Source organism: Ricinus communis, chromosome 5 (assembly GCF_019578655.1).
Source record: "Ricinus communis isolate WT05 ecotype wild-type chromosome 5, ASM1957865v1, whole genome shotgun sequence".
NCBI lineage: Eukaryota > Viridiplantae > Streptophyta > Magnoliopsida > Malpighiales > Euphorbiaceae > Ricinus > Ricinus communis.
Window position 1 is genome coordinate 8253227 of NC_063260.1, and position 27244 is coordinate 8280470.

General features: G+C 31.5%; 3 protein-coding genes across 5 annotated transcripts; 1 reads left to right on the plus strand and 2 right to left on the minus strand.

Moving 5' to 3' along the window:
• Positions 1-998: 998 nt before the first annotated feature.
• Positions 999-6411, minus strand: LOC8271728 (defective in cullin neddylation protein AAR3). 3 transcript variants are annotated; one of them, XM_015727023.3, is made up of 10 exons: positions 6048-6411; positions 5124-5250; positions 3797-3872; positions 3531-3606; positions 3333-3415; positions 2913-3009; positions 2410-2455; positions 1673-1761; positions 1393-1563; positions 999-1317 (listed from the first exon to the last, which is right to left on the minus strand). In XM_015727023.3, exons 1-10 carry the CDS (start codon positions 6103-6105, stop codon positions 1226-1228), a joined length of 915 nt encoding a protein of 304 aa, XP_015582509.1. In that variant the 5' UTR covers positions 6106-6411; the 3' UTR covers positions 999-1225. The 3 variants fall into 3 exon arrangements, with proteins under 3 accessions (XP_015582509.1, XP_015582508.1, XP_002531855.1); XM_015727022.3 differs by having other exon boundaries at positions 999-1563; positions 6048-6404; XM_002531809.4 differs by having other exon boundaries at positions 999-1563; positions 3797-3848; positions 6048-6399.
• A 906-nt stretch (positions 6412-7317) lies between these two features.
• LOC8271727 (E3 ubiquitin-protein ligase MPSR1) lies at positions 7318-8324 on the plus strand. Its single transcript, XM_002531808.4, has one exon. It carries the CDS (start codon positions 7558-7560, stop codon positions 8041-8043), a length of 486 nt encoding a protein of 161 aa, XP_002531854.1. The 5' UTR covers positions 7318-7557; the 3' UTR covers positions 8044-8324.
• Positions 8325-11543: 3219 nt separating this feature from the next.
• Positions 11544-13006, minus strand: LOC8271726 (uncharacterized protein At5g19025). The gene has a single exon (XM_002531807.4). It carries the CDS (start codon positions 12488-12490, stop codon positions 11783-11785), a length of 708 nt encoding a protein of 235 aa, XP_002531853.1. The 5' UTR covers positions 12491-13006; the 3' UTR covers positions 11544-11782.
• Between the last annotated feature and the right edge of the window lie 14238 nt (positions 13007-27244).

Genomic DNA, 27244 nt, shown 5'->3' on the forward strand with positions numbered 1-27244 from the left:
GCACAGGCATAAGGTCTTCATTTCTATAGAATGCCGAATATACATCTTCTATTAGACTTCTTCACCTAATATTTCCATCACCTTCTCATACCTGAATTCATTCTTTTTCATAAAAAGGTTAACTTTAAAATAAATTTACTATTGTTATTATTTCAATACTAAAAATATTTATGATTGTAAATTTAAAATATATATATATTTATTTATTTATTTATTTATTTATTTATTTATTATTTTATTTTTAAATTAAAACACGTTAAATAATTAATATCCATGTGCAATACACGTCAATAAAAAAATTAATATGTAATAATACATATAAGTTATTATGTACTAAATTAATTAATATTTGTAATTTTTTCTTTTATTGGTAAATATTAAAAAGAGAAAAAATAAAAAAAATAAAAATACAATTAATGATTATATAAAAAAATAAACTAAAAAATAATATATAAAAATAAGTTGGATTTAAATAAAATATTTTATTTTTTACATTTAAATATTCTTTAATATATTCTTTATTATAGAAATTATGAGCACCATTAGAATGCTCTTATAAAACAAACTTGATTTTTTTTTAGATTGAATATAATTATTTTTTAAAATTATACTTTTAATCAGTAAATAACTTATTTGTTGGATAAAAGTATTTTATCTTAAAAAGTAGCATCTTAATATTATATTTTTAATAATTCATGCTAATTTAATCAATATATCAATTATGTAAAACAATATTTTTATCTTTTTTTTATTATACTCCAATTGTCTATGATAGTTGGAATTAATCTTATACAATTATTCTTATCTTAAATAATATATTTCGAATTAGTGGTTTAATATAATTTTATTTTTAAAAATCCGGGTATCCATTAAAGATAGGACTTGTTTGGAATACAAACTGCCCACCCGCAGAATGACGACCCTAACTGCTGCTTACTGCAAGAAGATTAAGAAAACAATCATACAATTTCCATTCTTTTCATTTCACTTGGGACAAGTTTAAAGAAATCAAATAAATCTAGTTACCACTTTATTGATTTTATAAACTCAACAGAGTAGTGCTGTAAAATTCAATCAATAAAAGATCCCCTTTCCTGTCCCATAATGAAGAAGATTACAGCCCACACAGATGCTTAGAGAATGTGGGCGGACATAAATATTAACCCCAAGCCACGCATACAAGTAAAATATCAGCCTGCAAAACATTTTTCTGTACTGCAAGCTCTTATGTATATGAAACTCTCCTTTCCCTATCAAGTTGCAAATAAGTACGAGTTGAGAACAGCCCTGCAAAGCCCTTAGACAAGCAACCTTCAACTGCACATAGAGATTTGGTTGACCCCAGTGGACTATTTTGTTTAATGATTTCCATGCAGTCAGAAGATGAATTACCAGGTGGATTATCCTCCTGGCTCAGAGGTCTGGGAAATATCACCCTGTTCCTCTTCGAATTCGGCATGTGATTCAGATCAGCATAGTCTGGCAAGTGATAATCGGAGGAATCCATCTCTTCATCTTGAAGGATAGGCAACTTCCTCTTTAAACCAGGAGTGACTTTCAATCCTGCCACAGAAACAGAAGGTCGCAGCTTATACTCTGTTCTATAAAAGCTCAAAAGTATTTGCAATAAACGGATAAAATGGGAAGAGAACTGAAATCTTTTAGGTAATACCAGGCAGAGGGTCCTCAAATACACAGGACTGAGATTCTGAATCGCCACAGTTACAGAAGAAGTTGGAGTCTTTGTTAGATCCTGATACCCTGCAAGTCAATATGAATGGTATGACTAATTTGAGTACAATCAATTAAAAAAAACGTAGCTTCTATACAACTAAACAATCTCAATATTCAACATCTTGAAGTTCAGTTTTTCTTCTTCCCACTGATTATGCAGGTACATGAAAATAGAATAATAAAAAAATAACCAGATTGATGTAGGCTCCTTGTAAACATCCACAAGTTCAATTTTAGTCTAGGCCAGATTTTCAGTATTTTTCACATGCGCCTTTGCATGAAACATGAGATTTTTATCCTCAAATTCTATGGTTTACTAATCTTCTCTATATTAAATTCATACTTCATATCGTTGAGACCACCATTATTTCATGTATATGATTGTTACCCTTGTAAGTAGTAGATTTTCTAGCCAGGTAATGAACATTAAACCTATTAGAGGGACTACTAAAAGGCACTATCTTATTAAATGACAAACTGAGAATTACTTCAATTTCAAGCCCACAAGTTACTACCTAGGACAGAAATAAAAATTACTTTGTACATGCCAGATAAATATAAATATGAATAGCAAGCAAAAATTAACAAAAATCGCATAAATTAACATTCAAAATGCATTATGGGATTTCATCACAGTTAAGTGAGATATTGCTGAAGGTATAATAGAAATCATACCTGTACATATGCTCTACAAAGTCATCTATTAAGACAGGCCAAGCTCCTGACAATGAATGAAATAAGAGTGAGAATTACTGCATAACTTTGTCACCAGCAAACAGTATCAAATATCAAAAGTTAAGGACAAAACAGAATCAACTCGTATTGCAAATGTGTGTAATAAGAGTGCAATAATACACTTAACATTTTATTAATGAAAAGTATCCTCATTTACCAAATAAATTCCCCTACAATTTTAAATTGTGCATCTTAATGCAGATAAGATTATGATGCGGCACCAATAAGAATAAAAAACAGGGGGATAAAGAAAATGCCTTTTAGTACAACAGTCCACTACCAAAACGAGAAAAACAAAGACCACGGAGTAGATGCAAACACAATATTAAGGATGTTAAGATTTTTTAAAAACAATTGCTCCTGCGAAAAGAAAGATTTAGCATCACAACATAAACTATATCCACGCAGCTTAATTCATAAATTGATATCTGAAGATATTGTACCTTCAGGATCATACCCTTCAAGATTTTCATGCACACAGCGGCTAAAAGCTAAAACTTGCTGCCAGGTATCCTCTGAGATATTGTGTCTCTGATTTTCCTAAAATTTATCCAAGAAATGAATTACTTCAAAAGGAATAAGGGAGCTGAATATGAAAGCATCAAGTACAATTTCAAAAGGCAAACAACTTCATGCCCAAAAATAGGGAAAACCATGTTCCAATTGGCCAGTTCATAGAATTAAGCAGATAGAATAAGAAACCCAGTACTCTAAACTAAACAATGCTTAAACTAAAGTAACAAAAACATAAACTTAAATATTAAAAGAAAAAAAAGTTAATATAGATTACAACAAAAATAAAAACAAAAGCAAAAACAAAATGAAAAGAATTAACTACTGGGTCAGCCAAATATAACTGGTACCTGAACAAACTCACACCATTGGTTCAGCAATCGAAACCTCCCAGCTAAAACTAATCTCCATGCTGTGACTGCCTTGCTGACAGCTGCAAAACAGTTGAGGAAAATACGAGAGTATCAAAACCTGGGTAGGTATTATCAAATTTGAGATAGATAATAAATTAACACAAATCCTGCAGAATCATAGCGAAGAAAACTTACTGATATTCTTCTGACCATTTTCGCGACATATGAAGAATACAAAATCATAGAACCGTGAGAATTCAGAAAAATCCACCTAAGAAATGAGAAAGATAATATGAGTACAATTCAAAAGAATAGACACCAATAACAGATAAATAAATAAACAGCATCCTTTACGCTGTAGATTTAAAAGCAAGTAAAAGATAAAAATATGTTTTCAAGAATGGCAATAATTACTGAATGATATCCTGAAAAATAAGAGCTTCAAACAACAGAGAACTCACCATAAATTCTAGCTTTGACATGAGTTTCACAAGTTCATCAACAATTGAAATCCTGCCAAGTGAAATGCCAGGATGCCTTCAGGAAATTGGAAGAGAAGATATACTCAAATAGTGCATCAAAGAGTTTTCTTTTTCTTTCCCTTTTTGTTTTCTGTGGGAGGGGGCAAATTTCTTCAATATCTAGATTGAAAATGAGAAAGTCTTCCTGTAGCCCTACTAAAATTGATACTTAAGGTTCAAGTTGAGTTTGATATCAAGATAGCAATTAGAACCAAAGAGGCGACTAAGGAGATACAGCATGCATAATATTGATTAGGGATCAACTCCATCGAAAATGGGTCAGGATGATACGAGGATCCAAATAATTGCCATCACTGATTTGATTCTTTCACTTCAGCAAATAAGTAGGGTTTTAGTTCCTACATTCAGAGGGCTTTGTGTTAGATGCCCAAGCAAATCAGTCATCACTTGAGCCCCAGCTTACACTTTCTAGCATCTACCATACTATATTTATAGATACATGAGGTGTCAAGACAGAGCAAGTAACTTTATGCAATAACTAAGAAAAGTTAAAGGTTCAATAGTTAAGCTTAGTGATCCTAATAGCTTTAAGTTTACTTGTTCCCAACAAACAGAATGTATTTATAATCAACTATCCAGGCAGCATCCTGCTCGTGATGGATACTATCAGTACTCCAAGTGTATTTATCAATCTGCCAACAACACTCATTAGAATGTTTGATTTGCTTCTAATATCTACCTATAGATTTTTTCATTAATTTGCATTTGAATGGTGACTAACAATTAGTATGCATCACAAAGATCATTGTCACTCAGAACAAAAACTCCAAAATCACCTAGATTCTAAAAACAGATGTTCTCATATTATGATCAATGAAATACAACAGAAGATTAACTGCATCAAAGCACTGGCAGTTTTCTATCCTTTACTATACAAGACATTGAACAGAACAATTTTGGAGACCTCTTCAGATAGTAGTAACTCTGTCTGCCCCTACTGGCTTGACAAGTAAACTATTGTGTAGCTGCTGTCTGTCACCAGCCACCATCTAAATCCTCCTTGAAGTAAAAGATATTTTCTCTCATTAAAGCCTCAAACCAGTAGCACTCCCAAACTCTCACTAAATATACCATTAACTGTAAGAAACCCAAACCCACCTACCATACCCCAGGCTGTTAGATAAAGCCAGCAGATTGTGCACATCAATTTAAAGACCAAATTGGTTTAAGCTCATAAACTTTCTTTTATCTCATCTAGGAATTTTAAATTGCACAAGTTGAAAATGCAACCTGGTCACATGTATACCTTGTATGCACTCTCAACTCCACAAATTTTAAAAGTTGGGCCAATGCATCCCTTGAAGTTTTACCCTGCTGTACATCATCTTCTTGTTCATATCTATCTGTGTCGTATGCTTTTCCTGATCTAATGTCTGCAAGAGGAGTTCAGTGTCAACTACATACAGCAGACAACAGATAGAACTCAATTGGCAAACTGAGAGCAAGGATGTTAGTCACAAAACCAACCTAATATAGCACTCCCCCAATCCTCTCCCAAAATTAAATAGACATCCTCAAAAACAGAAAGGATCACAATACAAATAAAAGTTTTCCATTATGTTCTACAAGTAATATAAACCACAAAGCAAACACACATCAGCAAAGATTCTCAAACTGTAAACTACACTTGCAAATACACAAAACCCTTCAGAACTCACTATAACTTTCTTAAACAGATATGAAATGACAACTATGAGATTCAAAGTTCTGCTAATTAGTAAGAAACAAAACAATTCTGCTATTTAGTTAAAAACCTAATGCAACGCTTCAAGAAAATTAAAAAAGGGCAGCCAAAATCTACGCTTTAATTTACCAAAAAGCCCAAAACTCAAATTACCAAAAAACAAACCTTCTAAACCCCTAGATGTTAGATTCTGCCATCTTACACATAATGGTAACTAAATTTAGCAGAAAAATTCATACTTTACTCAAAACCCATCTCATAAAAAGAAAAAAAAAAAGTTTGCTTTTTCCTTGAATCTTAATCAAAATCAAAGATGAAAAACATACTGCAAAATTAATAAGAACAACAACAACAAAAAGATTACTCTTCATTGGAACTGCTAAAGAAAGTTTAAAGGAATATTCTTTTGAAAAAAAATCAGAACATGAAATTGATGATATAACTGAAAAGGAATCAATTAAGAATAAGGAAATCGAGTAAAGTTACCGCAGTAACGATGGTAAATCTCAAAGATATCTGCCCAATTAGAATCTGAAAAATCCATTTCAGGAGCAGAGGGTGGTGAGGTAGGAGAGAGATAGAAAGAGGTCTTATAGGTTAGCAACAAAAACCCTAAAGAACCTCAAAATCTTGAAAGTAATTAGAAATCAAGAAGAGGAACAAGAAAGGGTCGCTCTTTTTAACTATGCTATTGCTATCTACCTCTCTTTCTCTGTGTCAATAGCGTTTCATCTTCTTTAACTCTACTATTCTTTCTCTTGTTTCTTTTTTACCGTATCACTCTTGGTTCTCTTTTTTCTTTTTCTTTTTTTGAGGAAAGGTGTTTTTTTCTTTGTTTTGAGAAAACCATATTAGTCCTTTGATTGTTGGATTTTGGTTTCTAAATTATGCTTATTTTAATTTATGAAATATGGAGATTAAAAAATATCAACTATGTAAATATGCTAAAAAACATTTTGTTCATAAAAAAAAAAATTAAATTCATATAACAGCCCACCTTTTCTTTTTTCTCAAATAATAGCGAGATGATATTGTTAACAATTTATCATTTAAGAGAAAAAATTATATTGAAAAAGATAGACATATAATTTAAAATACAAATTTTGATGAATAGGTTAATCTTTTTATATGTGATTTATAATATTTTTAAAATATTATAAGCATATAAAATATTATATATCAATCATTTCTAACCTAATTTGTTATAAATGTTTTTTTATTAAACTAAAAATTTCTAAACTAAGTTATGATAAATTTACTTTTATTTAGTAAAAAATCAAAACTGTCATTAGCTTAAAATTCATTGGTTTACAAAATAAATCAAATGTGATTTATTCTGCTGTAAATTTACTTTTTAAACAATGACTATATTATATATAATTATTTATTCCATTGTACATTTGCTTTTTACACAATGATAATATTATTTGATTAATCACTCTTTAAGATTATATTTAAAATTTGAAAAAATAAATATAATTAAAATAATAATAACAACTCATATTATTATAACAGACAATAGATTAATGCGAACTTATTTTGTAGCCGGTCATTAATTAAATGACGAATATTGAGTAATATATAACGGATAAAACACAATAGATTGATATGTAATTGATTGTTTATTAGTATTGAATGACTAAAACTATAAGGTATAATACATATTTAAAGTATTGGGTAAGGTTTTTGCTGATTATTTAAGAAAATTTAAAATAAGATTAGAAAAAATTGTGGACATGCACAACTAAAATACATCTACTGAATTGGGTATGTTTGATTTGTTTTAAGGAAGGCAAAGCATGAAAAGCAGAGAGGACAGGAGACAGTAGAGTTGTATAACAACCTTAATATAAAAGTAGAGTTTGTCGCTATCTCTTATTTTCATATGGCAAATCCGCAGCAGCAACGCCGCCTACTCCGCTCTTATGGTCTATAAATATGTACCATTCTACACAATCAGTGCAAGTCTCTTCTTTTTCTCTCCCTCCCACCAACAATGGCTAATAATAATAACAGGAGCAGTTTTGGCGGAGGGGCAGCTGGATCTCGCTCGCGCAGGGGCTTGACCGACTCCACTTTAATTAGAGTGCGCAATCTCTCCATGCAGCTACGACAGCGAGATCAATATCTCTTCCATATCGCAGATAATCAGACGGTCTCCGCCGGTCAACTCCCCGCTGCTAACAAGTCAGGGCCGTCGCCTGCATCCAAGGAATCCGTAGATGCTATGCCTAGGATAATAGTGACGGAAGATTGTCGTGTTAAAGAGTGCGCTATTTGTTTAGATGACGTTGGAATTGGCAGCGAGGTCCGAGAGATGCCCTGTAATCATAGGTTTCATTCGGCTTGTATTGAGAACTGGCTTGCTGTTCATGGGTCTTGCCCTGTTTGTCGCTATGTTATGCCTGTACAAGAAGATGATAATCCTGCCGGTAATGCTGAAGATGGTGGTGAATACGGGCTGCGGCAGAGGAGGAGATAGCTTTCTCTTACTTTAATTAGAGTTGTCGATCATGGTTACTCTGTTGCCAAATCCAATTCATCGTCGGCTTTGGGGGTGAGTTCGGCTGATGGGTCCGGGTTGGAGGATTCCGATTCCAGAGAAAGATAGGAACTTTTTGTCTTTTTTTCTTTTTTTCATATACAGTCTATAGGAATTTGACTTGAATTCTTTTTCTTAGGGTTTTTTTTTTTTTTCTTTTTTGAAGAAGGTGACTATATTGTTTATTCGTTTAAAATAGAATGTTGGTTAAATTTTTCTAATTATTTGGTTCCTAAAGTCTAAAATCATGCATTTAATGACATAATATTGACAGGAGAAGCTTGAGTAGTGTGGGTTTCTCAGTAAGGTTGGTGAGAATGTGATTTATTTATTTATTTTTCGTTTAGTAAACATGTGAAATGTAAGCATTGAGTCATTAAAATCCATTCTAGAAAAGAGGAAAGGGTTGAGTTGTTAGTTTGTAAGTGGAAATAGCAGCCATGAATCTCCACATAAGTGGAAGTACCCTTCAACCAAAAGTAGAGCTGAAGAGCACAAAAAAGGGCCGAGAGAAGAAAAGGAAATGCAAACCAAAGATGGCCTCTCATTTTGGAGGGAATAATAGATTAGTGGACACAAGTGAATAGACAGCAGCTCCATCTCTTTTCATACATAAATTAAACCATGAGACTCTGTTGTTTGGTTAGGAGGCCTATTCATCCATCAATTAACATCATAAAATAAAATAAAGTATTTTGATGGAAACATTATCACTTGCCACCCGCCCACTGAACTTACTGTATCAAACAAACAGACAAAAAACCATGCATTAGGTGACCAAAAAAAGTAACCAGCTTCACTGACCAAACACAATAAATATCTCACTTTCATAGAGTTCTATGGAGCTCCCACTTACTTCTCTAATGTTTACCAGGTGTCTCTTATCTTTCATGCTGTTCTAGATTGCCAACTACTTCTGCCAGTTTAGAAAATTTTAACCTAAGATGAGGCAGTCCCTATATCAGTCTACTTCAGCTTTTTCAACATATAATGAGGGAACAACTAGTTTTAGGTACTTTTTCCAACTTAGAAAAGGGACCGATACCATGTAATGGGCTTGTTCCAATGCTTATTTACCTAACCCCTATGGCATTGTTCCAATGTTTATTTACCTAACCCTCTCTCTCTCCCCCTCTCTCTATAAGACCCAGTAGAAACTGGTTAACCGATTATAAGAATCATTTAACAGTAGTTACAAGCTGATTGACCGGCTCAAATTAAAATAACTTATCCGAAACTTATAAACATCTTTATCTATATCTTAAAAACATATAGATAAGAGGAAAAGAGTCTTTTTAACTATATTAAAATTCTTTAAACTGTAATTTACCACCTCAAAAATTTTATCTGGCATGCTCAGGCACCATCTAGATCGCTAAAAAAATGCATAGTTTTTTTCAACTAAAAAACCCAACTTCAAACCAAAACTAAATCTTTGGTTCGGAAATCAGTTTAATATGTTCTTTCACTCAACCATAGTAGATACACTCAGTAATAGAACTGAAACTCCCCCTACACAGGGAATGGAAGTATCATGATCTTCAGCTTTTTGCCTCCTAGTTGGCATTTAGCATAGTCGATGGTCATGTAGACCAATGTGCGAACTTGCTCGTTTTCTTCTCCTTCTCAAATAATTGGATTTCTGCCAACGGTACAAGCCACAAATTTCTCATAAGCAGGCTATTCTGAATTTTGTAAATATATTCTGCATTCATCATGCTATCATAAAACCCTGCAGTGTCCAGCACTAGAGGAAAAGAAAAACACTTAATTCACACTCCTATAGTTCAGCCAGTCTCACTAAATTCTATCCCTCATAGTTCATTGCATCGAACTTCCTTTAAAATCTAATTGTCATCATGAATCCTGGCACATCTCTTCTATTCCTTAAATATCAGAATTTTCACTGGCTTGTTAGGAGGCACTTTCAGTAAAGAAGTAATCATTGACAAGTTCCATTAAATTACAATTTAACTAGATACTCAGATTCTTTTTATACTTCAGATAAGCAAGATATTTGGAAAAAGACAGACTACTAAAAGAAAAGTTCAAGAACTAGAAATGGTTAAAAACTGAATATAGAACAATTTGATCATTGATGCTTGATGAAAATAATAATTAGAAGAAGATGAATAAGAGAGGTAACTAACAAAAGAGTTTTATTGTTGTAAGACAGTCACAATAGAAAGGTGACTTTACCATAGTTCACAACATAACTGGTTTACTGGAAGGCAAAACAGAGCAGTTAGCACATGAGCATCAAATATCCTTTCTGAAAGGTCCATTAGGAAGGCAATGTTACTAACTGATAAGTATGGATACTGATACATGGACCAGGTAAAGAGCAGAAAACAAATCAGCAATTTCCCACAGTAGAATAACTAAAGTAACATGGAGACATACTGCACAACTAAGGCAGCCAACTAACTTTTTTTTTCTCTCTAAACTCTATTTGGTAAGCCCTTAGGATCCTGAAAATAAAATTAATTAGCTTCAAGTTCACTACACAGACCACTATTCTACTTTACTCATACTTATAACTACAAGCAGATCAGCCTGCAAACAGCAGAAATTCAATCTTCAATCTTGTAAAATGATGCTACAATTGCAATCAAGACCTATTGGAAGTTGCACAAATCATCTCCTTGACAAATATTAACAACATCTATGGATCATATAATTACAAGAAAGCACACAGAAATTGAGGGCACCTGCAAAAGGGAATGCGGATATTAAAAAGTTTCTTTCACCATAAAATAAGAACTAGAGCTTTCAACTAAATGCATGAGTTTACTAAAGGCTCCTTCAGCACCCACATTATGTGGTCTGCACTTCATTTAGGTATTACACAATATGCTTATTTAGGCTTTCCATCTATCACAAATTGAATGAACTTCTCATTTTATTCCAAACACAAGACTCAGCCCTGCCATCCACAGACAATTCCCCCAAGTATAATAAATCCACACAGTAATTGTTCTGCAGCTTCATTCATCCTTTTCATTCTTTCTTTTTGTATTTTTCAAGTTATCTCTGTGATGCAAAGTCTGAATGCTATACCTCCTAAAGTTCACATAAACAAATACCTAATTCCTTTCCAGCAAAAGAATAAAAATAGTAGCAGCAAGTCATGTAATGATATACATGTTTTAAGTCGCTACTGATATGAGAAGAAAGCTTCATGTATGCAGCAGAGAAAGCTTCATCTCTCATAGCAACTACAAATCATGGACAATATTCCAAGTTTTATAGTCAATTATCATCAAATGCTTTGTAATTAGCAGCAACAATTCTTTACTTATATGAATAAAAGAACAACCAGGCAAAGCAACACTCATTCAAAATGAAAGTGATAGGATATGAAATTATCATAAATTAATGCAAAAGCAATTTGGAAAACTGCAATCAGGAACCTTTTCAAAGAAAATAGAACCCGAGGCTGGAATCAAAAGGAATAATTATTATGTAATTCCAAGTAAATTTAAACGAAAGAAAGGATTCTTATATTCTCCACTATAACGAAATGTATATATTATCCCTTACAAGTTATTGCCATGAGCTTATTTAAGGACAAGGTAGCTCCACGAAGATCAATTGGAGAAGATACTCCTCTCTCCCTTATGATTCTACTCCTGCATTGCTTTATATCCTCTCTATAAAATAAACAGATTAACAACTCCTACTTCTTGATCTTCTTTTGCTTCTTTGTTCCTGGAACTTCCAATCTCCCAACAGAACATCCACACCTTGCTCGAAACACAAGAACCGCTCTTCCATTAGGCGGTGCCATCTTCTTCAGTTCAGCCTCCAATTCACGGTGGTGATCACGAGGCAATTCGAAAAGGCCCCTCTTCACTCCATCTTTCACCAAACTACCATTAGAATTCTTCACACACTCTTCTGTCTCCAGCTGAATATCAAATTCGGCAGCCTTCCTTAATCCTTTACAGTTCGGATTTCCACATTTTCTAGTTGTACATGTAAATACTATCCAAACAGCTATTGCAGCACAAAAAGTACCAACCCCAATAGATGCATATATCATAGGACTTCTCAGAATTTCCTCTTTCACCAGAGAATGCATAACAGTGACAAATTTAATCAAACAGAAAGTTACAACCTTGATATAAGGAAATAACAAGAAACCACAGGCAGCAATAACAGCAATCAAGATCACAACATCAACAACAGCTGATCGAGATCGATCACAGACAGGAATACTAGAACAATTCACATGATTATTATTCATCTTCCTACCATTCTGTCCATGATTCTTGTTCTTTAATTTTGGATGCAACTCATTTGAATTCACAGAATTAGCCATAACTGTTGCTGCCGATTGGTCAACTGAATTGCAGACCGAGATTGAGCTATGGAAATAGACCATTTCAAATCAAACCCCAGAATATTTGTTTTTCTCTTTCAATAATCTTTTTTCTCTTTCAATCAAAATTCAATATTTGATTTAAACAAAACCACCAACCTTAACCAATCCAAACAACAAGAACAAGATCAAACCCACTGATCTAAATCCAAAATCAGATCGAGCCACCTCATAAAAAGATCAAGAATTTCACCTACACTTGGAGCTGTCGGTGCCCAGATGTGGGAATTAATCTCACAAGCACATGCAATGAAGTTAGTTTGAATTGCGGTGAGTCTTGATTAATAAGACAAGGAATAAAAACAGAGTTTGAATAGATCTTTGGTCTGCGAATTGAGAAAGGATAAAAGGCCGGCTATGAAGGAGCCAAGGCAGAGAAGCAGCAGAGAAGACAAGGCAGAGGTCTCATTTAACTCGGTGTTTCTTTAATATTTATTACAACTCTTTTTTACATGAAACAAATAAATAAATAAACAGAGTTAATTTGCAAATGGCAAGATTAGGAGATGGAAGGAAGAGGGTCGGACACGCAAAATAGCAACACAAGAGACACATCGGAAGAAATGGGATATTTACGTGGCCAATTTTCTTTTTCTTCTAATTTTTCAGTGGGCTTTCGGACTAATTATGCTTTTATGATTTTGTGGGGTATACTTTTGGGCTTGGCCCACATCCCTTTCATTGTAAAATAATTAGTTCACTTCTTTTGCCCTTTTATTTTCTTTTACGTCACAATTTCTTTTTAAACTGAGAATTTTCATTACACAAGCAGTTAAGCCGAAGAATGGTATCGAAGCACAAATAAAGGGACTGTCTCAGAACAATAATAATAATTAAATATATTATTAGTGCTACATAATTAAAAAAAGACCTAAGACTATTTATTTTTAAAGCGTTCAAATTTACATTTTAGTTGGATTTTCACCTAATTTTAAAATTAAGATTGCAATGACGAGCTTATATTCCAATAGGCTTCTTAAAAATTTGAAAAAAAAAATTAAAATTTTATCTCTATAAAAGCTGGATAAGAGAATTCTGACCATCATTAAATCACTAGAATGATTCTAATGCATTCAAAGTCTCGTCTTGGTAAAGGGTAACTCGAACAAAAAATAATAATGCCATAAAATAAAAAGCACTCTCATACTGAATTGGCTCTTCGGAAGACCAACATGGATTGACGAGAGAGCACTCTACCAAAGGGAAAAAAGAAAGATTATGACAAAAAAAAAAAAAATTGCTGCCACCGTAGATTATACAACTTTTAAGAAAGGTCTATTTTCGATATGTCACAATAGATTAAAGCCATAGATTAACACTAATTTAATAAAATCTTTTATTCTAATCAGCTGATCCTTGGGTTTAATCTTTTTTTTTAATAATCATTTAAGGAATAAAAAAATGATATTAAATGCGTACTTTTTAAATTTATAAATTATAAATTCTTTTATTGAATTTTTTAAATATTCTTTTAAGAAAATAATAAATTTATTAAATTAAAAGCACACAATGTAGTTGCACCATCACCATCTTCAAAAAAATTATTGTTTACAATAGCACCATGAATAGCGCACAGCAAAGCAACACTCAATATTGCCGGCAACTCTCATCATATGGAACGGATTCGGCGTCCAGTTATAAAACTCTTAGAAAAAAAGAATGAATCGAAATATAGTTGCTACACCAAAACTAATGAATCGAAATATAGTTGTTACACCAAAACTATGCGCAAAAAATCAACCAGACTGACCTAGGTTTTCAGCAATTTTCTTTAACTTTAGTTTCTGGTAGAGAGAAAAAAAGACTGTTTACTTGCACTGTTATTCCATGTGGGCATGTTCAACATTAATTAATTAATAATCATCTCACGTGACAAATAGGCTCTTATCTAGGAATGGCTTTTTCACCTAGCTTGTGCAAAGTATCTTGGCCCTAAAATCTGATGTTCATTGGAGAGGCAATAATCAAATAGTGTATTATATTCAAAACATTTTTGAAGCAGGATATTTGCTTTTAAAAGCTTTTGATTTTAAAAAAAAAATTTAAGCTTTTGATTTTAACATTAATACAGTTAATATTTAAGTTCTGCTTCGTCACTCTATTTGTCAAAATCATTGACAATCTAAGAAACACTATATCCATGTATTGAAACAATTAATTTATAAATATATATATATATATATATATATATTACCTAACCTCAATTAATTTATTTAATTATAGTAATTCATCTAAGAGAAATCAAAAAACAATCTAAGTATCCAATAACATATAAATAGAATGGTAACAACTTTTTTCACTTATTTAAAATTTTAAATTTAAATATAAAGTTGTATTAAATTTTATTTAAAAATAAACTGTATTAAAATTTTTAAAATAGTATTTTAACATCCATAAAAATCACGTTCTATACGCTCTAATTTAGTTAGACTAACTCTATATATATGTAAAAAGATAAACAATGCTAAATAAACTACAATTAAGAATGGAATTGAATCTCTTCTCAGCTAGAGATTCAAGAATACGGTATAAATATTTCTTTGGACCTCCAAAAAATGGCTACCAACTGCCTAAAAAGTCAAAATAATATAAATATATATAAGGAAAAAAAATTATTTACATTTACATAAATTAAAAATAAAAACACTTATATAAATATTTTTTTAAATAAAACTTCTAACTTTTTTTTATAAGATAGACTCGATAAACTATGTCATTTATTACAGATATCTAATACAAAGCTGATAACTTAAATTCAAAGTCTCTATTTCTCAAAAACTCAAACCACTTGAGTTAAGTTATATATAGATTTCAATTTAATAAGTTAGAAAATGAAATTAATGCTATTTGAATATTGTATTATGATGCATTGGATATTCAGTCAGGTGCGCAAAATATAACAAATGGAAAAAGAAGTCACATATACGCAAAGATGGCCGTGCAAAGGATGGGAAATTAAGTCTCAAAAAATTGCATTTCCTTTACGCAATGCCAATTGCCATGGAACATTAATTTATCATCTTCCAATAGAGCAATTTAAATTAGGTAAATATTAATAATACCCTCTAATTAAGGCAATGTCATAGACACAGTCAAATTGGTAATTACTCGCTTCTTTTTTTCTTGATAAATATTCATGTGTTAAGAAAAAAAAAAAAAAGATAACAATGGCAAAAAAATAGCAAACTTTGACCTTGAAGAATTTAAGACATAGGGTCTTTTTTTGTTTAATGTTATTTTTCCTTTGCGTGTTATGTCAATTGAGGAATTTATAGTCAAATATATATACCACCATGTGTACAAGTTTCATCAACCATGAAGTCACATATTTGAAAACTTGACCCATGATTCTTGTTGGCCATTAACCAAAGTTTCATCAACAAGGCTCCTAGAAAGTCATAATGCTAGTCACAGTCAACCGCACCAATGCAAAAAATTTCAACCTACCATCATCAATTCTTCTGCTTGAACTACAATAAGTTTACACATACGAAGTCTTGAGCATATTCGGAGTTATAGATTACGGCAGGGAGACCACCTAGCTAGGGCTCATTTCTGGTGCATGCACAAGGATGGCCTCTTTATGCCATCAATACGTGTGTATGAGGTAAATTGCTTGTTAGTCCTATAATTTGCAGGGACTTTCAGATCAGTAAGATATTTCAGTTTCATGTATTCATTGAAAAAGAAAAGAAATTGAAAAAAGAAAAAAGAGAAAAGAAAAGGAGATGTTGGCATGAAGATGTTGATAATGAGATATGTGAAATGATGAGTCCTACCATTAGGCAGGTAGATGTGGACAATGGAATTTGACAATACCATGCCTCATAACCTAAATTATTGAAGTAATTTATTTTATCTATAATGAACTTTAATATTTAGTTGTTAAATAAAAATTAGAGAATTTACTTTCACATTCAAGTGCATAACTATTGTACTTGAAATAAATTGTAAGAAAAATTACAAACAGAATATATGAGAAGAAAAATAAAATAAAATGATATTAGTTTCATAAAATATATTAGTTCATTAATATGGAATTTATTTAAAATTTAAAAGATGTTATAACAATTTGATTTAGTTATAACTAATTTTATAAATTTAATTAAGTAGAATTTTAATTAAATTATTATTTTAATATATAAAGTTTTAATTTATAAATAAATATTAAATATTAAATTATTTCTTCCAAAACACAATATAAAATAGATCTCTACGTACATTTATCTTTTTTTTCCTTCCTCTTTTAATGAGTTTTAGCTGAGTTTGAAAGATGGGGAGCAAGGGTGTGGTTGGAAATCTTAAAGTTTGAATTATTAATGTTTTATTTCTAAAAATGTTATTTTAATATTATATTAAACGAATAAATTCTAAATGTATTTTTTCAACGCCAAACAACAATCTCAAACTCTCTCTAAACTCATAATCTAACAATTTTAGAATTAAACTACAATACACAGATTTAAGATCTGATTGATAAATGATAAAATTAAATAATCTTTTGTTGTTTATCATTTGATGTAATTAATAATTATTTATGACAATTTTTATTAAGATCTAATGTTTTCTGCATTGACATAATTATGGGCAATTGTGACAGACGAACCTATCTTTCAATTGAATCTACTAAAGACTGCTTCATGGTCGTCTCTTCCTTCTGGAAAAAGTCTAGAGAGTGCATGTCATTGCCTTCGTATTTACAAGACTTCTTTAAGTGCATTATTTTTATTTGTTTTTTCTTATCATCACTAAATTAAGATAGCAATTAATTTATTTAGTAATTTACTATCACTTTTATTTATCTTTTTCATTAGACCTATTTATCTTTTTCACTTTTATTTATCTTTTTATTTATCAATTAAAATGCTGCAATGGACACTTCCAAGTTTAGGGATGGGTCACCTAATGGGCATAAGCTCCAATCCAATTTAGTCTACAATCTCAAAGAATTGATTGCGCGCGGCTCGGGGTAATCAGGAGGTCATGGCCTGGTTATCTGAGTCACTGGGATTATATATATATATATATATATATATATATATATATATATATATATATATATATATATATATATATATATATATAGCCTAATTACTAATTAAATCTTAAATTAGATATTTTTAATAAATTTATTTAATTATTTTAATAAATTTAAAATAAATATTTATATTTTTAATTTATTTTTAAAATTATTTTCAGTAGAAATTTTTAAAATTATATAATAAAAAAAATGATATTATGAGCCAATTATGTTTATTAACTGTTTAATCAGTATTCGGATAAAAATTATTATATAGATAAAAAATTTATGATATTTAAATGTAAAATATGTGAAATAATATATATATATATATATATATATATATATATATATATTTTAATAGTCATATTATTAAGTTTATGATAAGCTATTTTTGTTGATTTATAATTATTATTATTTTAATAAGTATAATAGATTTTTACATCATCTTTTCATCGTAAAATTTTAAGAATTATAATTAAAAAATATTTTTAAAAATAAAAAATAAATATTTATTTTACAATAATTGAATAAAAATATTAAAAAATATAAAATCCAGTATTTAATGTGTAACTAGTCCTAAATATAAAAATCCGCCTCTTCAATTTAATTAATGTCTTAAATTCATAAAAACAAACTTGGCATTCAAAATTTCGGCCCCCTACCCATGATGTTATCTTTGGATTAGACATGAAAGTCCATTATTATAGGCCTAAACAAACCTCATTTAAAGTGAATAAAAAAAGAATATCATTGATCAAGCAGCAAGGCTTTTGCATATCTCATTTATGACGCCCTTTGGAAAATTAGGCCCACATTTTCATGAGAGATTGAATGCAGTCCTTGGTCATAGTTTGTAGTTTCCACAGCTTCCAGTTGCATTGAAGCTTTAGGCTAAGGCTGTTGTCATTTTAGAGTGATTTTTCATGGTTGACCATAGGAAGTCATTATCGACCTTCTTACAAGTTTAGCCGATGAGAGTTATCCATACCTAAATCTCATGATTCTTGAAAGACCTAATGGCTTCCCCTTGAAGTTACGATACTTTATATTAGCTTGTTCTTTAATAATAAATATGCATTTAATTTGGATTATTAGTTGTTTTTTAGCTAATTATTGATGGTTTCTTCACCTCTTCAAATTTCGAGTTGAACATGGTCGGGTTAAAAGCTTTTTAGTTTTAGCCCCCTGGCCTATGCAGGTTTAAGAATTTAACTAAGCTCGCTTTATATGAAATTTTCTTTGCTTAATTTTTAGAGAAAATTACATTCTATATGCTTTTTTAAAAAAATAATTATAAAAATATCTATAATTTTAATTCTTTATATTTTTATTCTTTTTACGTACTTTTTTTTTTATGTCTTTTTAGAAAGAGCCATATTTCAAACTCCTCAGTCTTATTCACAAGTCCCGCCTATTTTGGTAGTTTCTATGTGTAGCACTATGAAGTGTAAGAAAATCCAAGAGGAGATGAGATGAATGCCCATAATTTTAGCCGTTACCGTCACCGAAAGAGGGAGATTTGACTTTGTGAAGCTTTGGTGGCCGGAACTTTTTCAATCAATTTTGCCTTTGTTTGTTGCCATCTATAGTTGCTTCTCTTAAGTAGAATCAAGTTTTGATAGAGTTTGAGGCGTGAAAGAATGGTATTGTCTTTAAGGATTTACTTTGTAATCTCCTAAGATTCAACAAGCGGCAATATAAATAATTTTAATCTAGTAGCGCAGAGAAAGAAGAAGAAGAAATACAAAAAGTAATAAGCTCAGTATATAAAATACTCAGTAATATAATATATTTATAGTGTTAAAATTATAACGTTATAATACAATATTCACAAAGTTATTTAGGAGATATTATCTCCACTAATTGAATGTTACGACAAAAGAATAGTAACAAAAAGATAGGTGATTGAGTTATTAAAAATTACTAAGTCAAAAACAAACATTTTAAGGTAAAATAAATATAAGTAAATAAATAATATTAAAAATTGGATTGGATTATATCCAAGCCTATTTAGCGTGCAGGGAAAAATTTATAAATTTATACTTAAATTAGACTTTTGGCTTTGTTCTTGCGCACGAGCCCAACACCCCACAAGACTTTTTATAAGTCTAAGGAGAATGATTTTTTTATAAATAAAGATAGAGGTTTTCATTTTAGAAATGTGAGATAAAAGACTTTCTGAAATACAAAACAAATATCCAACAATGCTTAACATATTTCAAAAAGATCTTATGAAAATTAATAATTTTGCTAGGTCAAACATGAGGTAGAATGCTTCGGATCTGGTATCTTTTGGACTATAAACCAAACATAGAATAATAAGACATAACATATAGAGTTATTGGTGAAGTAATTAACTTTTATAATCCAAAACTCTCTGTTGCAGGTTAGCACCTAATCAATCACATTACACCCCTGCAATTTATGCTGTTCTATGTGGTTTTAACTATATAGGTCATGCGCGTGCCTTGTAATTCATGAATGTTTTACCGATTTTGCCATAATATCATAGGAGCGACCCCACTCCACATTCATATAAGTGATTGCATCAAGTATATTCTCCAATTAGTATACTACCTTTAAAGGATATGAAATACATTAAGAGCTTTTAATTTATCCTCTCACTTATTGCAATCTAGCATTACTCACATCATAAGAAAATGAATTATTGTACTAGCAGGATTAACAAGTGATTTGTTTTGACCCAAATAAACTTTTATATCAAATGAGCTCATAATTTTTTTATTTTTGGATTAATTAAATATGAATTAAAATTTTATTTTATATACTCTTGTATAGCGCGTCATTAGATATTGTATTAATAAATTAATGGAATAAATATTATTTTTAATTTTTATAATTCAGTTAAAACTTAAAAATGTAATATTATTTTTCTTTTATTTTTTTTAAATTTGACGTATTTAACTCTTGAACGTAAATTTATAAAATTATTTGCTAAAAAATATAAATTGAACGTATTTGACTTTTGGACATAAGTTTAGAAGTTATTTACTGAGTTTAAATTTAGTGTTTTTGATCTTCAGACATAAATTTAGGGAGCAAATTGACCATTTATCTATTAATAAATTAATTAGAAAAAAGAAGATAAAAAGGATAAATGAATTTAAATCAGTATAGAAATAGTTGATTTCTAATGAATTTTTTATTTTATTAAATATATTTAATTTAATAATAAATAAAGATAAAATACTTGGAGGACTATTTATTTATTTATTCTAATCTTAGTGATTGTCTAATATATATTTCATTTAGTTTTTTTTATCATAAAAAGGAGAAGCAGAAGATTGAACTAGAAAAAAACACAGTGATTTATTTAATTTAAAAAGTGTTATGAATTATGAGCATCAACTGCATTTTACCATGGGCGCCGATAAGTGGCATTGAGTTCAAAAGAAAAGGAAAGAAATAAATGAATTACTTAACGGTAATACTTTAAATTTTCTTCCCAAAACAAAATATTGAAAATTATGTTTATACCATAGATTCCATCAATAATACAAAGCTAAAATATGGCCTCGCGTCATAACCAGCGAGTGGTCACCAAAAGATTAATTTTCTTTCTAAGAAAAGGACAAATTAAAAGAAAAAAAGGAAAAAATATAATCCTTAACTTATACCCATATAGCAACCCTTTTTGGACACGTACATGTCTCCTTGACCATTTTATTACAGAGAAAAAAGAAAAAATCCACTCACCTAAACATTAAAAATAGTGAATAAAAACAAGAATTAAAACATAATATAATATTGGCTCTCTGATGACGTGGGAATCACTTTTACAAATATTAATTTATTAACCAGCAAATCAAAATCTAACACGAATAAAGAAGCGGATAGACACCAGCTTTTTGCGACTGGGACACGTGTCAGTGGCAGAGGCTATCTCCATCTAACCCGGAAAATGCTGAGCCACTAGAAACAGATTCTTTTTTTAGAAATCCTTGGTAGATGCTTCACACGTGTAACTTCTGCTTGGGGCACGTGTTAGACAGATCATGATGAATGTGGATTGGTGGTGGTGCTGTGGAGGACTTTTTTTCCACTTCACTTTACCTTTTGAGAGGGTGGAGTCTGTGTCTGACGTGGCAGAACCTTTGTTTTTGCCTGGGTTTGTGTGCTATTTTCAGGAGTCAGTGTGGGGCCTATTCCCACGTGGTACACTTGACATCGGACGTTGACGTGGATTCTCAGCTTTTTTTAATTCTTATAATGTTTTGAAACTTTTTTGTAGGCCTTTTCAACCCTTGGTTTTCTCCGCCATTGGATTTGTCAATTAAATTACTCGGCGATGAATTGGAATCGTTGATTATTAATATTTAATAAGAAACCATCTATAAATCTTGGAAATAATCTTTTTCATTTCTATATGTATAATTTACATAGTAATTAAGGTCTTAAAATAGAGATAATTTCTCAAAATAGAGATATTTTAAAGTTTATTTCCATATATAATTAAATTGATATATCTATCTAGTAATCTTTTTTATGTATTTATAACATAAATTTAAAATTATTAAATGGTTGATATATTTGGAAAGGAATTAAAGAAATGTACTTATATTTCTTTTTCATTTGTCGATAGGATCTTTCTGAGTATAAGTTACAATGATAATTGAACTCTTCGTAAACAAAAAGTTGATATTGATATTATAAAATTGACAATCAGAAAAGTATTTCTTAATACATAACACTTTATAAGACTCTAGTGTAAAATTTAATTTTTTACAAAATATAAAATGTTTCAATATGAAAAGCACCTTTATCAGCCAAGTTGCCTACCATGGTTCAAGTTCTAAGTTGTATATTACATTTATGACATATTATATTATTTTACAATTTGCTTCAAGTTAATACCATAATAAAATATTAAAGACCTCAAATTCAATACCACGCGGATGTATAAAAGTGCTAATAACACGTTTTTTATTTATATTTTATATCATATCATATTATATGTAAAAGTCTGAAAAGAAAAAAGACAAACAAATTACTAAAATAACCTTATTGATTATTTAATAATTAATTGAATTAATTATGTTATTAATTTATTAAAAATAAGAATACTAATAATCTATTAAGTATAATCTAATTCTTGTTAGATATGTGTCTGTCACTAGAATTCTGGAAATTGTTATCTTTGAATAAGTCTTCTGTTGTACTAGGCTACTAAAGACGTTGGCTTGTATTTAGCTGCGTAGTTGCTAGAAATCAGCAAGTAGTTTAGATCTAATTTGCTTTCTTTTAGAACTTCTATTTGTAAACTTGCCTATTTATATGTAGAGCTGCACTTTAATAAAGTTATGGTATTTTTCATCAGATATTCCTATTACTGAAATTCTTTTCTTAACATTCTGGTATCAGAGCCTCACGCAGGTCTGATAAAGCATAGCTGCAGCTAGCAAAATACTGAGTGAGATAGTGATGGCAACAAAAAATACATTCGTGCAACCTTCTATTCCCAAGTTTGATGGTCACTATGATCATTGGGCAATGTTGATAAAGAATTTCCTATGTTCAAAAGAATATTAGAATTTGGTGGAAAGTGGAGTTCCAGTTGCACCTGTTAGAACAATAATTACTGAGGCGCAGCAGCGTCATATTGATGAGCAGAAACTTAAGGACTTAAAGGCGAAGAATTATCTTTTTCAAGCTTTGGATCGATCCATTCTCGAGACAATTCTTAAGAAGGACACATCTAAAGACATATGGGACTCTGTGAAGAAGAAGTATCAAGGTTCGACGCGAGTTAAGCGAGCCCAATTACAGGCATTAAGGAGAAAGTTTGAGACACTCCAGATGAAGGCTGGAGAGACGGTGAATGAGTATTTTGCATGAACACTTACAATTGCGAACAAGATAAAGGCTAACGGTGAAGATAAAAGTGATACAATAGTGGTGGAGAAGATATTACGATATATGACTTTAAAATTTAATTATGTGATCTGTGCTATTGAGGAGGCTCAAGACACTAATAACATGTCTATAGATGAGTTGCAGAGTAGTTTGCTTGTGCATGAACAAAGGATAAGTCACCTAGATGAGGAACAAGCCCTGAATGTGACTTATGAGGGATCTGCTAATCGAGGACGAGGTCGTGGAGGTTACCGGGGATGACGTTGAGGACGTGGAAGGGCAAACTTTGACAAATCTACTGTAGAGTGCTTCAATTGCCATAAATTAGGGCACTTTCAGGGGGAATGTCAAAGCAAGGAAACCATACAGAGATTTCTGAGGAGATGCTACTTATGGCTCATGTTGGATATGAACAGCTCAAAAGTGAAGATTGGTTCTTGGACCCTAGCTGCAGCAATCACATGTGTAACAGAAAATAATATTTTACAGATTTTAATGAGTAATTTTTTGATAATGTGAAGCTTAGAAACAATAGAATTTTGGTGGTAAAAGGAAAAGGAAATGTGCGGCTGCAGATCAACAATCAGATATAAGTAATAACATAAGTATTTTATGTGCTTGAATTAAAAAATAATTTATTAAGTGTTGGAAAACTCTAAGAGAAAGGTCTAGTCGTGCTCAGACAACATAACAATTGCAAGATTTATCATCCTGAGAGAGGTATTATCATGCAATCTGCGATGTCCTTCAATCGCATGTTCAAAATTGCAGCAGTGGCCCTACCAACTAGTATAACATGCTTTAATTCGGTAACAGAAGATATTGGTCAACTATGGCACTGTCGCTATAGTCACTTGAGTTTCAAGGGACTTAACACTCAGCAGTAGAAGGAGATGGTATTTGGCCTGCCGCAACTGATAAAACCATCAAAAGTGTGCAAAGAATGCCTGATTGGGAAGTAACAACGAGATCCTTTTCCTAAGAAGAGTTCATCGAGAGCTGAGCAACCATTACAATTGGTTCATTCTGATTTATGTGGTCCTATTCAATCGATTTCCAATAGTAACAAGAGGTACTTCATCACTTTCATCGATGATTGCAGTCGAAGGACATGGTTTTATTGCATGAAGAATCTGAAGCATTAAAATTCTTCAAGGAATTTAAGGCCAAGGTTGAACGGGAAGCAAGTCTGCCAATTAAGGGTCTATGTACAGATCGTGGAGGTGAATTCACATCATCAAAATTCACAAGTTTCTGTATTGAAAATGAGATAAAAAGAAAGCTTACTGCTCCATATTCGCCTCAGCAAAATTGTGTGGTTGAGCAAAAGAACCGTACCATTATGAATATGGTTAGAAGCATGATGATAAAAGAAAATCTCCTAAAACGTTTCTGGCCAGAAGCTATCAATTGGGCAGTACATGTTCTCAACATAAGTTCAACACTAGTAGTGAAGAACAAGAAGCCGGAGGAAGCCTGGAGTGGGGAAAAACCTTCTGTTGAATATTTCAAAGTCTTTGGATGTATAGCTCATGTGCATGTGGGAGCTAAAACTCGAACTAAATTATATCAACGTAGTACAACATATGTTTTATTGGGAGTCAGTGAAGAATCGAAGGCTTATCGACTCTATAATCCCAGCTCTAGAAAGATAATTATTATTTGAGATGTTGTCTTTGAAGAAGGTAGCTGCTAGAATTGGGGAGAAGAATATACAAGCTCAATTCAGTTCGAATTGGATTGGAATGATAATGAAAGTAATGCTGAAGTGGATGATGATCAGGGACAAGAAATAGTAGAAGATGTTGATGATCAGGAGCAGGAAATAGAAGAAGATGTTGATGAAAGTTATGCATAACAAGATGAAGTTCTAGAACAACAACTTCCTATTACGGTGCCGCAACGTTCTATCTCAATAAGGCAATACACTCAACCTCCATGGATGTAGGATTATGTAACAGTAAAGGGCTATCTGATAATGATTTTGAATCACACCTTACTGTCAGTAGATGAGATGATCCTGTTCACTATAAAGAAGCTGAAAAAAATCCAATTTGGAGAAAAGCCATGCAAGAAGAAATTAAAGCTATTGAAAGAAATGGAATGTGGGATTTGACTGAGCTTCCAACTAGTTCTAAAAAGATTGGAGTCAAATGGATCTTCAAAACTAAGCGTAATGAAAATGGAGATGTCAGCAAGTATAAAACATGATTGGTGGTTCGAGGGTATACTCAAGAATATAGTGTAGATTATACAAAAGTGTTTGCTCCTTTAGCTCTCATGGAGACTATTCGATTGGTCATTATCATAGCTGTAAGTCACGGATGGTCCATCTACCAATTGAATATAAAATCTGCTTTCTTGTATGGGGAATTAACAGAAGATGTTTACATCGAACAACGAGAGGGATTTGAGAAAAAGGAGGAAGAAGGAAAAGTCTACATATTAAACCGTGCTCTATATGGATTAAAACAGGCACCTCGGGCTTAGTACAGCCGCATTGAAGGATACTTTCTTAAACATGGATTTGAAAAATGTGAGTACGAACCCACGTTATTCAATAAGGTGGAAAGAAAAAGTATCTTGGTAGTGAGCTTGTATGTGGATGATTTGATTTATATAGGAAATGATGATAAGTTGATGATGGGGTTCAAAAGGTCCATGAATTTAGAATTTGCTATGACTGACATGGGAAAAATGAAGTTCTTTCTCGGTCTTGAAGCAACATAGAAAGCTGATGGTATTTTTATGTCTCAAAGGAAGTACATGACAGATTTTATACAGATATTCAGAATGCACAACTCAAAATTAGTTCATAATCCGATGATTCCAAGAAGTAAATTAAGCAGGGATGAAGATGGAAAAGGAGTTGACAAGACGCTCTACAAGCAGATGGTCGGAAGTCTAATGTATGCAACTGCCACATGGTCAGACATTATGTATAGTGTGAGTCAAGTTAGTCGATTGATGGATAATCCAAAGGAGTTCCACTTTCAAGCAGTAAAGCGAATCACTCGCTATCTCAAGGGAACATATGAGTATGGATTGTTCTATCAGAGAAATAGAGGAAAAGATCTGATTAGTTATACAAATAGTGACTATGCGAATGATGTTGAAGACATAAAAAGTACATCAGGATATGTATTCATGATGAGTGAGGCTGCTATCTCATGGAGTTTAAAGAAGCAACTGGTGGTGAGCTTGTCAACAATAGAGGCAGAATTTATAGCTACAGTAGCAAGCTCATGTCAAGCCGTGTGGCTAAGAATGATACTTATGGCAGTAGGAAGAAATCAAGCAAGTCCTACAGTTATCTACTATGACAATAGTTGTACCATAAAATTATCAAGAAATCCAATTATGCATGGGAGGAGTAAGCACATTGATGTATGCTTTCACTTTCTAATGGATCTTACAAGGAATGAAACAATTGAGCTACAATATTGTAGTTCACAAGAACAAGTTGCAGATGTCATGACTAAGCGACTCAAGTTGGAAGACTTTGTTCGAATGCGAAACAAGCTAGGAGTTGTAGCAAATGTAAACTGAGTGCATGGGAAATATTCAGTTTAAGGGATGGAATGTCAGATATGTCTTTGTTACTAGAATTCTGAAAGTTGTTATCTTTGAATAAGTCTTTTGTTGTACTAGACTACTGAAGATGTTGGCTTGTTTTTAGCTGCGTAATTGCTAGAAATCAGCAAGTAGTTTAGATTTAATTTGTTTTCTTTTAGAACTTCTATTTGTAAGCTTGCCTATTTATACAGAGCCGCACTTTAATAAAGTTATAGTATTTTTCATCAGATATTCCTATTACTGAAATTCTTTTCTTAATAATTCTAGCTCTATGAGGATTTTAA

What these genes read in the sequence shown, in the direction of transcription:
- LOC8271728 (XM_015727022.3), bottom strand. Translation starts at nt 6,105, where the DNA reads ATGGATTTTTCAGATTCTAATTGGGCAGATATCTTTGAGATTTACCAT. An exon ending in TGTCAAAGCTAGAATTTATG is followed by an intron (nt 3,607 to 3,796) that starts GTGAGTTCTCTG and finishes CTCATTTCTTAG; the next exon opens with GTGGATTTTTCTGAATTCTC. An exon ending in AAATGGTCAGAAGAATATCA is followed by an intron (nt 3,416 to 3,530) that starts GTAAGTTTTCTT and finishes ACTGTTTTGCAG; the next exon opens with CTGTCAGCAAGGCAGTCACA.
- LOC8271727 (XM_002531808.4), top strand. Translation starts at nt 7,558, where the DNA reads ATGGCTAATAATAATAACAGGAGCAGTTTTGGCGGAGGGGCAGCTGGA.
- LOC8271726 (XM_002531807.4), bottom strand. Translation starts at nt 12,490, where the DNA reads ATGGTCTATTTCCATAGCTCAATCTCGGTCTGCAATTCAGTTGACCAA.